Raw genomic sequence first — 10,806 nt, 5'->3', positions numbered from 1 at the left:
TAGTTTCTCTCAATCAAGAAATCCTCTTCCGTGTTGGTGAATATAATGGATTATCGGATTCTTCATCTAATGGCATGCCGCAGAGCCTATGTCCTCTCATTACCATGTCCTCCTCTATACCAGTGATTGTGTATTCATTTACGTGTTTTCTGCCTGACCGGAGCAGTCGGGCCTCTCTCAGCTGTTCAAAGCCATCGCCGCAGTAACGAGCTGGGGTCGAAACCCTAACACGGCCCCTGTCCAGTGGGCATTCGGCCAGTACACTGGGAAAGAGGCATCACCTAGGTTCAGGAAATGGTCAAATTTTGCAGTCTGATTTCATGTCTTAACCCCGTTTTTTTTCCTTTTTGATGAATAATATTCAGTGGTAGAAAGTAACTAAGTACATTTAATCAAGCACCGTGCTTTAGTACTGTTTTGAAGTACTTGAGTATTTTGATTTTCTGCTACTTGGTAATATTACTTCAATACATTCCAGAGGGAAATATTGTACTTTTTACTCCACTACATTTATTTGACTGCTTTAGTTAGTAGTAACTTTGCAGATTTAATTTTCACATAAAAAAAACATATGATAAGCTGATAGAAAAAAAACCCAATGCATTTTCAAATATTACACCATTGATTTAAACCATTTGGGACTCCTTACAAAAAAACCGAGTCTAGTTGTGGGTCCTTTTCACTCTCAAATGAATGAGATGTTATCAGTTTCACAAAAGAGAGATTTTCCCTCTAAACTTCTCAGATTGATTTCATTTGAATAACTGCAAGGTTAAGGTATCCAATGTTTCACGAACCGCAGTAAAGATCTGGAAGAAGTCTGAAAAAATGAACACAAATTTGTGCATCAGAACTTTGTTTTTTCTTATCTCCTCTCCCATCAAGACCCCTCAGATGGATCTTGTGGCCCTTTGAAGGGGCCTGACCCCCTAGGTTTGGAATCACTGGACTAAACTATCTAACTGTATATAAATTAGATAAAACTAGCTCCACCTCAAGCAGCCACGTTATTAACATGCTGTTTACTGTAATACATAATGATGGGTCTGTCACAGAAGCCACTTTTCTGCAGAAAGAGTACTTTTACTTCTGATACTTTAAGTACATTTTTCTGATAATACTTCTTTCACTTAGGTAGGATTTTGTCATGTACAACTTTTATTCCTAACTGAGTATTTTTACATTGCTGTATTGGTACTTTTACTTTTTTTCACTGAATTAAAACAATCATTGAAATAAACAGAATAAGTAAATGAAAAAAAACTACATACCAACACATGCTGTATGTATACAGTACACACATGTACATATTATGACATACTATAAGATATCTATATCTCAACCTCTCGAAAAGGAGAATAATTAGTTAAGTAAAAGACTTATATGTTTCAATCCATAGGTAATTAATGATTCATGTTTTGTAGTTTCCCACATACAGTGTGTTATATTTTCATTGTCTGTGTTTTGGTGTGTAAAAACCAATCTCAGGCCTCAAGTTATCTCAAGTTACATGCACCGTTGAGAGTTTAAAGATGTGGTCACAGATGTGTGAAATTTATGTTCAGTGCTCAGAAGCAGAAGAGAAAGAAGACAAAGAAAAAAAACAACCTAAATTTGTCAGTTTCTAACCAACCACATTTTTTTTTTCTTTTTTTAACGTGCACAGGTGTCCACCACCCAGTATGACACCAACTTACTCCAATATCAACCACAAGCTCATCAAAATCCCACCACTGAAACCCCTCAGCCCTTTGACGGATCATCACCCCAGTTACAACCACAGCCAATAACCTAATAGCTTCCAGAAAGTCTGTACTGCACATAAATAACTGTTCTTAATATATATTACACAGTAAGATTTCCTTCAGGCGGGGACAGTATCCGAAATCAACTTCTTCCTTTAACTTCATAATCTAGTCATTCACACCCTCATTTGCTGCTGCTTTCAGTTCTGTAGCCAGTCTTTTGTGTCCTGCAACTTGTCCAAAAGGCTGCTGCTAGGCTTCTTAGTGGCACACAAAGTCCACATCGCCCTGTGCTGGCACTTTTTCACTGCCTTTCAGTGCCTCAGATCTTAATCTCTATTGTTCTCTATTGTTAAGGTAATAAACAGGCTGGCCTCTTCATATATTTTAGATATTGAAAGCGGCTATAATCAATATTTTTATAATAACCATATGTCAATAACAGTGTGAAAACATTGTGACAATGTGGAAGGGTTCACCCGTAGTGATGAACCTACAGATATTTATCACCTGAGTCTGCAGCTCCCCTTGGCTTTACAGAGGTTTATGGTGAGTTTCAGTTCATTGTTTGGATGTCTGATACGCAACTTTTGCTGGCTTTGGTTCACTCTCGCCCACTCTCATTGTGTCATTTCCAGCCTCAGCGGGCAGCAAAAAAGCTCTGAAAAACTCACTGTGCACCACCTGCTCAGCAGCATGGAGCCAAATATTTCCCTCAGGAATTGGTGGAGACCGAAAACAGAGCAGTCTGAAATCTTGGACTCACACACTCCAGGTGGACAGAGACACGGCTCCAAAAGAATGACGATGCTGGTCCGTAACTGCTGCTTGCAACTTTTTGTAATAAGTTCACCATATCAACTTATAAGGTGCCTGATGTCAGTCACAACTTGTTTCCACTGCCCACAAGTGTTAAAAAAAAATCCGTTATCTGTTGCAGGTTTGAACAATGTGTGGCTGCACTACATGAATTTGTAGGCCCTCGGGTTGGACAGTGAGATTCAAGACATGGGCAAAGGTATGTGGACAGCCAAAGGTTACTCCGAAATCTTACTCTTGAACATTTCATTCCAAAACAATGGGTATAAACATGTTGCTATACAAGCAACCAGTCTTTCAGAAAGACTTTCCGCCAGATTTCGTAACCTGGCTGCAGGGATTGGCTCCCATTCAACCATAAGAGCATTAGTGAGGTCGGGCACTGATGTTGGGTGATAAGGCCCGGCTCGCAGTCTGTCCCCAGTTCATGCCAAAGGTGTGGGGTGGGTTTGAGGTCAGGGCTCTGTGCAGGCCAGTCAAGATCTCCCATATCAAGCTAGAAAAATCTTTTATTCATGGATGTTACTTTGTGCGTGCGACTTTGTAATGCCAAAACAGTAAAAGGCCTTCCCCAAATAGTTGCAACAAAGCTCGAAACACACTGTTGTCGGAAATATGACTGTATACTGTTGCACTGACAATTTCCCTTATTTAGAATAAAGGAGCCAGAACCAAACCATTAAAAACAGCCCTTGACAAAAAAAGGTAAAAAACGTGTGTCCACATACTTTTGGGCACATACTGTATAGCAGTGGTTCCCAAACTTTATTGGCATCGTCAACCCCCTAATCTATGTCTACTCTACATTTGTAATGTAATATGTGACTATTGCTTTTGAGATTGTTTTATCTGAACAATATTCAGAGGCCTACCGAGGTGAAATTATCCAGTAATTCTCAAGGAAAAAGCAAAGTTTAGAAAAATGTATGAAAACAGAGACATTTTGTGTAGCAAATATGTCTTTTCTTCTTACCACATCCCATAAATTATATCACGACCATTTAAATTCATTTCACGACCCCTCGGGGAGGTCCCAACGCCACATTAGTTGGTTCAAAGGGAATACAGAGCTTATCAGAGAATTTATCAACCCGTCTGTTGCTCCTTATTGCTGTGTTAAATGCAACTGCGTTGAAATCAAGTGCATTTACTAATCGACATACACGAGAGAAATAATTTGTAAAATCAAATGTCTCTTGTAATAAATATAATTGCACATTTGAGGAAACATTGTGTGGACATGAAATTGCAACGGAAGTTCTCCACCTGCAAGTAACTATTAGCCGGTGCGTGTATGTGTGTATACGGCTTATCTACGTGTGTGTGTGTGTGTGTGTGTGTAAATAATTTTTTTATCGTTGAAGAAAATCTGATTTGGACTAAATTAACAAACGTAAACTACCCACATGGACACATGTTTCCAATGTTTTGTTTCTTATGTAAATCAAAGTTTTCGTTTAAGCATTGGTGCATAAATTAAAATACATACCTGTGTCAGATAGTAACATTCTGTTTGTTGGGAATATTGGCAGAGCATCAGGTCATTTACGTTTTAAAATCTAAATCCATATTTAGATTTTGCATATCTAAACTCCAATAAATACTTTACATAAACATGAAACCAAAAAAGTCCTCTCAGAGGTCATAAACTCTCAGATATAATAGAAAATTCTTGCCACTTTTTCTTTCCTCACTTTCAGAAATTGCTTTAAAACACATCTGCCTAAATTAGTCTCGTTTCCATTTCAGTTTAGGGTTGTGTCTGAATGTCGAGCTCCTTTGAATGCTTGAGTGTCTTCCAAAAAATCTGGGAACTTGAGCTGTAGCGGGAAGGTCTGTACTGTCTCATCAATCCCACCGTTTGCAAGATTTAGGATATAATCTGATGCTGTGCAGTATATCTGAGAGTGCCAAAGTGCATTTTACGTGCGTCTAATTTGGACATCTCACTCTTTCATACTCATCCAGATAAATTCTTCTTATGCAACCACGTGAGAATCAGCTGACCCGGAGGATTTCAGCCTCTGCACCGAGTGTTACAACCCTTCACTGGTGAGATGTGAAAGTATAATGTGCAAAGTGAGCACCTAATCTGTGTGGAGAATGTGACCCTGCCTTAAACCACGCAGTCCCCTAGAACAAAATAACACAGTACATAAATTTGCCGCGTTTTCTTGGCATGGTTTTCTGTGCACAGTATGGAAATAAAGGTTCACAAAAAATTAAAATCAGGTTAAGAAGGTTATGTCTTAAGCCTCTGAGTTTTTAGATTTCCAATGTTAATTAAATATTTCCAGCTGAGATAACAAGGGACTGTGCACACAAAATGATTTTAAGATGATAAGTTCCTTCTATCAGTCCTAGCAAGCTGTCATGTCTTTTCTGAATATATATAATTTCAGATATCTAAAAAGTCATTTGAAGATTTAGGTCAACATTTTGGGATAAACGATTACTTGCTTTCTTGCCCAGAGGTAGATGAAAAAATGATCACCACTCTCATGCTTGTATGCTAAATATGACGCTACCGCTAGCAGTCGGTTAGCCTAGCTTAGCTTAGAGACTGGAAACAGGGGGAAACAGCTAGCCTGGCTCTGGTATGAAACAGGTATGAAAGTAGCATCGACCTTCTAACGCAAGAAAGCAAATAAGTATAATCCCCAAAATTCAAAACTGATCTTCTAAAATAGAAGAATGTTACTTTTATTTATTTTATCACTCCATATAAATGGAAGAAATGTGAGATAAATTCATAATCATTCAGAAATTTTATTAGAGACATGCAGTATAAATTATTACAAAACATGATTCTGACATTACAATCAAGTATTATTTCTGACCATTTCTGTGCTTTAAATGCTGAACCAAAAGAAGATTATATTGTAAATATTTTAATTTAATATTTAACTCATCATGAAGCAAGTTTATCAGACTGACATGAGCTAGCCTAGATGGCTAAGTTGCCTTTTTTATTTGAAGCCTATCCTGCTACGCTTGCACGCCGTGGCTCATTGCCGTCTGCTAGACAGTGCTGCTTTCCTCCTCTTCTTCCTCATGAATTGTGCTTTTGCTCTCTCAATAGATAACTGAACTGGGCTCATGACGGGAGTGGATGAGGTGGTCCTGCCGGGCTTTTCAGATCTCTGCGGACTGAGCTCTTCAGCAGCGACGACTTTGGATGGCGTGGTTGTAAACGTCATCGGTGTATGTTCAGTTTGTTCAGAAATAGAAACGCTGTCGCCGAGGGCAGCGGGCACGGCTTTCTTTCTTGGTTTTCTCTGCTGTCTGATTGTCTGCCTGTGTCGTTTTGTACTGATAGTAGGGGCGGCTGTTGTAAAAATCCTCCATTTGCTGTGAGTTTCTAGTTTTTCCCCAGGCCAACTAATTGCGTCAGTGGTTCCAGGGCTGTTCAGTGTCCTACTTGCGTCTGGAGTCTGGAGAGTAGGAAGCACGTTTTCAGAGATGTTGTGATAAAGTGGATTTTCACTTGACAGAGGTAAAGTTGTTTTCCTCCTCCTCAGTCTTCTCTCTTTCGACCCTTGCCTTTTCAAAACACTAAAGGAAGAGTCCGGGGCTTTTACGTAGATGGATGTTTTCCCTCCATAAACGTCCAGCCTGTGAGAAACCTGCCGCTCTGTGGTGGGGACCGGTGTTACGGTGGGAGCCCCGCTGAGAGGCATCGCTTTCATATTGTCCACAGAGGAATGTTCATGGGCAGCGGCCGCAGTGGGAGAGACCGATCCGACTTTCCTCCTTTTCTTCCTCCCCTCTCTGTCTCCTGTCTCCTTTGACCTGTGCCTTTTGACGGGGAATACAATGGGGGTACTGGCAGTGCTGGCGACAGGCCGCTTTTCAGTGTCGCTCCCAAAGCTTTGTTGCTGTGCCACTGGGGTTATGATGGTGGGGACGGAAATGGCACTTAGGTTGTCTGTTGTGTTCGTTACAAGCTCCTCAGCAGAAGGAAGAGGAGCTTTCTTGCTCTTCTTTCTCCTCCCCTTCCTTAGCCCTCTGGATTTTGCTTCATGTGGAGTAAAAGTTGTGCTTGTCGATGCAGAAAGAGTGATTTCTTCTCTCTGCGCATCAGTGTCCGACTCTGCTGGCTTCTCCTGGACTATCATAGACGATGTAATGGAAACACTCTCCTTATCCACCGGTGGTTCATCTTTCATGACTTCATTGGAGGGTTCTTCTTTTCCTTCGAGCTCATATTCATTGTCACCGACTCTGTTTGTGTTTCTACTTGACTGGTCGTGTTTGCGTGACTCGCTGATGAAGTTACTCAGGGCTTTGCTGCCAGAGGGCGAGACCGCGGCTCCTTCCTCTGATTTGACACCTGCCCCTGCTTTCTGCTTTCTCTTCCTCCCCTTTCCTTCTCCTTTCTGTTTTTTGGTGGTTTTCTTCTTCTTTCCCGTGTCCTTCCTCTTCTTCTTCTCCGAGCTTTGCGTCTCGCCTTTGTCAGAGTCAGTGGTGGAGCTTTGAGAGGTGGAGACAGTAGCGAGTACCTTGATGAAGTCCTCGGCAGCGGTGACCACGTTTGTGAGCGAAGGCTCTTCAGGGCCTGTCATGGTAGACTGCGTGGCACTCTCCAGTCTCTCTTCTTCCTCACTTTTCTTGGAATCTTTCCTCTTGGGAGGAGCCACCGTCAGCTCATCGATGACATCAATACCCCCAAAGTCATACGGGACCGCCTCTTTCAGCACAGCAATGGGGAGCTTCTCATATCGCTTACACCTACGAGAGATGAAGGAGAGGTTGTGCGTGGTGATTTCAAAGAGTAGTACAGCTCAGTATGCTGCAAAGCTGCTTAAAAGTTTAACACCAGAGTGAACTGATACTTACAGGCCATACCAGTGCCGCTCTGCGCACTGTTCTTCGTATTCAAACTCAAAGCAAGGCACGCCAATAACATTGAAGAACGCCTGACCAACAACTCTGGAGGATGTGTCGTTGACTTTCCTCAGACAGTCTTTCAACCTGCAGAGAGTGACAGAGAACAAATATTTCAGTCTCCTTTCACGAACCATTCAAACGCAAAAGGAGAGCTGGTGATACACTTTGACCTGTAAAAGTAGAGTAACTCCAGAATGTGACAGGGGCATATTTGCTGTTGACCTCGTTTGACTCGGTGCGCCCTGCTACCGCCCTGCTGTGCAGCTGTCGGGTTTAGATGGTCAACCTATAGACTTATATCCTGGAAGATAATGCATTTGCAAGCACCTACCAAACTGTCATTAATTCCAAAGTGTAGTTTAAAGTTGTCCAACATTTTGCAGAAGCTCCATTTTTTTAGATGTCAAACCAGGCATCATAATTAGATGATGACTGCAATACTGTTACGTCTAACAGTGACACATTTACCAGTTGGTCCTCCTGATACGTTCTGACATTATTTTGGCTCTGCACAAACAGATTGGTCAGTAACATTGGTCAAAAATTATTTACAAGCTGCACCTTAAGCAGTAACAGCCTGAAATCACTGACTTTATTTTAAAAAGATCTGTAGTCAATCAATTCTGATGCATTTTTTTTTTTTAATTACTGTTAATATTAATTATGCTTTTAAACTCCTTTTAAGTTGATGGCCAAAGCAAAATGTTAACACACTTTTGGAGAGAATGACTGAAGAGCAGTTTATTAAACTAAATGTCTGAATTTCACTGAATTTAACATTTCACAAGTTCAGTCTGTCACTACTTGTGATCCACTTCTTCGTATTGTTAGGTTCATTAAACTATTAAACCTTTCTGAGGCTGTTTTTTTAAAGGCTAATGCTAAAAACGCTCTCATTGTTATGACCTTTGGAAAGTTATGATTCTTTTGTGAATATATATCATAATGTTTTTCATCGTTCCACATGCAGTCATACTCTTCAGCTCGACTGGATGTATATCATTTGCACCCCAGTATTCATTATTCAGAACGTGTAATCCTGTATAAATAATGTTACCCAAGTATGGTAACATTAGGCCAATTCAACTCAACGTTTTATTCAAGGTACCTCAAACACAGAGGGGATTCAACATATGCCAGCCAATTTTAATTGGATGGTCCAATTAATTAACACTGAACCGAGTCCATATTGAAGTAGAAAGCATTTATTTGAAAAGAAAAAAAAAAGAAAAAGATTTGACTCACGCTTTATCACAGTCACAATGACAGATGGAGTGCCACTTGAAATTAGTGTGGCCATACTTGGAGGAGAAGGCGTGGATGACATGGGGACAGTGGTCGTGAGTCCGGCAGCAGCTGTCGGTCTCTGCGAAGTCTCCTGCGTAGAGGAGGTCACAGTTGTTAAACCGGGACGATATTTGGCACGCACTGACATAAGACACACACACACACACACACACACACACACACACACACACACACACACACACAAATCATTAGCTTAATTTGCTTAAACACACTGAATTCGTTAAACCCACCCAGCTGGTCGTAGTGATCAGCCATGTTACCGGCTCCACACCACAGGGTCCCGGGATAAGTCAGGCCTCTCTTGGATCTTTTTAAAGCCTTGTTCCGCAGCGCAGTGTCCGCACTGTCATCCCTTTCCAGCCTGCCGCCGCGCCCGGACCTCTCTTTAAACTCCCGGCACGTCACTTTGGCTTCGTTCATGCGCGCAGAACGCGTCTCCGGCTGCCGCCCGGCCCTCTGCCCTTTCGGCCCCGAGCGGCACTCATGCATGAAGGATCTCACCTGCCTCTGGTCCGCCGTGACAGAGCAGTTCACCAGCTTCCCGGAGGGACCGACGACGGAGCGCACCGCCGCGGCTCCGCCAGATACCTGGTAGAGGGAATTCCCCCCCGCGGTTGACACTTTTGCGCAAAAGGTGCAGTTGAGCGCGGAGAACGTCTCCTCGCGCTCCCTCTCTGCGTCCGGGGCGAGGCCCGGGGAGTCGCCCTGGACGAAGTTTCCGTCCAGATAAGCCAGAAAGACAAAGAAGACCGACCACATGATGCGGAGAGTGGCACTTTTCAGCACCACGCGTAACGCAGACAGCTCCGCACCTTTAAGGCGAAGCTCAAGTGGCGCGATTATTAATGCGATGAATGGCACCGCTGGGAGGAGTTAGCCGAATTAACCTCTTTAGATTTCCAGCGTGGTAGAGTACCTCTATCTATGACGGAGAGCGCCAAGACAAACTGAGCGTAAATATTACCCATCAGCGTGTCAGGCTACCGCGCCGAAATGAAAGGGTTGATTTGTGGGTGTGTAGCGCAGGACACCACCTTTCGCTGCAGAGAGAGAGAGATGACCGCGAGTTACCCCCCCGGCCCCCTCGCCCTCCCCCCCAAGAAAGTGAAGATTTACTTTGGGAACACGCACGGCGGAGCTTCTAGCTCGCCCCGCTTTCCATGGTAACAGGCACCGGGGTGGCATCTCTCAGATGCCAACAAAACAGCCGCTGAATCGGCGATGACCTAAATCGCAGTGGCGGGACCGGACCTCTCTCACTGCGGAATGTCGGGATGAAAGGTTGGCGCTGTCGCACGCACAACCCGCGCTGCGACCGACTGAGAAAAGGCCTCAGCGGCCCACGACACCGAGGCTGACGCTAAAGTGCCGGTCGGATTTCAGACAGAGCCCAGTAGCATAGCGGCGGGATCAACCGACCGCTCGGCGTCCAGGCGTCCTGAGCGCTTGGCACCGGCCAACATCAGCACCCATCAGCCGAATTAGTCCAGAATTAGGACTTGACGTTGCCTCTAGGTGGTGTTGCTATTCATTTTACCCTCTGTATGTGTTTTTTGTTTTGTGTCCTCAAAATATTATTTGTTTTTAATGGGTCTCATTATGCTCAAATGTGACAAACTAGCTTTACTATTTCATAATAATAATGCATCTAATGTGTCATTAGCATTGATCAAATATTTATTCTCTGTCAAATTGCTCCAATTATGGAGTGCGGGAGTGTGGAATTATGGAATCATGGAGTGGAAATACTGAGTTTACACTACCGGTCAAAAGTTTTAGAACATCCCCATTTTTCCAGTTTTTACTGAAGTTGAAGCAGTTCAAACTCCAAAAACTGAAAAATCAATTTAATAGAAAACAGACTTTTTCGGGGATTAAGAAACTGGTCAACTTGCAGCTTCCCCGAAGCCATGGAAGTAAATGAAACCTTGAAGGTTAATGGAAACACTTCCTACAGGAGCCCCAACGTTTGTTGATTACTCACAAACCCTCCGTCTGCACAAAGGCAGCGTTGTTAACAAACTATGTTACATCACCCTCTGAT

General features: G+C 42.8%; 1 protein-coding gene across 1 annotated transcript; it reads right to left on the bottom strand.

The window, feature by feature from the left end:
• Window positions 1–5,447: 5,447 nt before the first annotated feature.
• On the bottom strand, window positions 5,448–9,521 carry proca1 (protein interacting with cyclin A1). Its single transcript, XM_040131284.1, has 4 exons — window positions 8,993–9,521; window positions 8,700–8,832; window positions 7,404–7,538; window positions 5,448–7,295 (listed from the first exon to the last, which is right to left on the bottom strand). Exons 1-4 carry the CDS (start codon window positions 9,519–9,521, stop codon window positions 5,573–5,575), a joined length of 2,520 nt encoding a protein of 839 aa, XP_039987218.1. The 3' UTR covers window positions 5,448–5,572.
• Between the last annotated feature and the right edge of the window lie 1,285 nt (window positions 9,522–10,806).

This window comes from Xiphias gladius, chromosome 7, assembly GCF_016859285.1.
Source record: "Xiphias gladius isolate SHS-SW01 ecotype Sanya breed wild chromosome 7, ASM1685928v1, whole genome shotgun sequence".
Taxonomy (NCBI): domain Eukaryota; kingdom Metazoa; phylum Chordata; class Actinopteri; order Istiophoriformes; family Xiphiidae; genus Xiphias; species Xiphias gladius.
The sequence above is the reverse complement of the archived record's forward strand: the minus strand, read 5'-3'. Positions and strand labels throughout refer to the sequence as shown.

Coding starts and splice junctions, on each gene's coding strand:
- proca1 (XM_040131284.1), bottom strand. CDS start 9,521: ATGTGGTCGGTCTTCTTTGTCTTTCTGGCTTATCTGGACGGAAACTTC. Junction 8,833..8,992: donor TGATCACTACGACCAGCTGG/GTGGGTTTAACG, acceptor TCCTCTACGCAG/GAGACTTCGCAGAGACCGAC. Junction 7,539..8,699: donor CATTGTGACTGTGATAAAGC/GTGAGTCAAATC, acceptor CACTCTCTGCAG/GTTGAAAGACTGTCTGAGGA.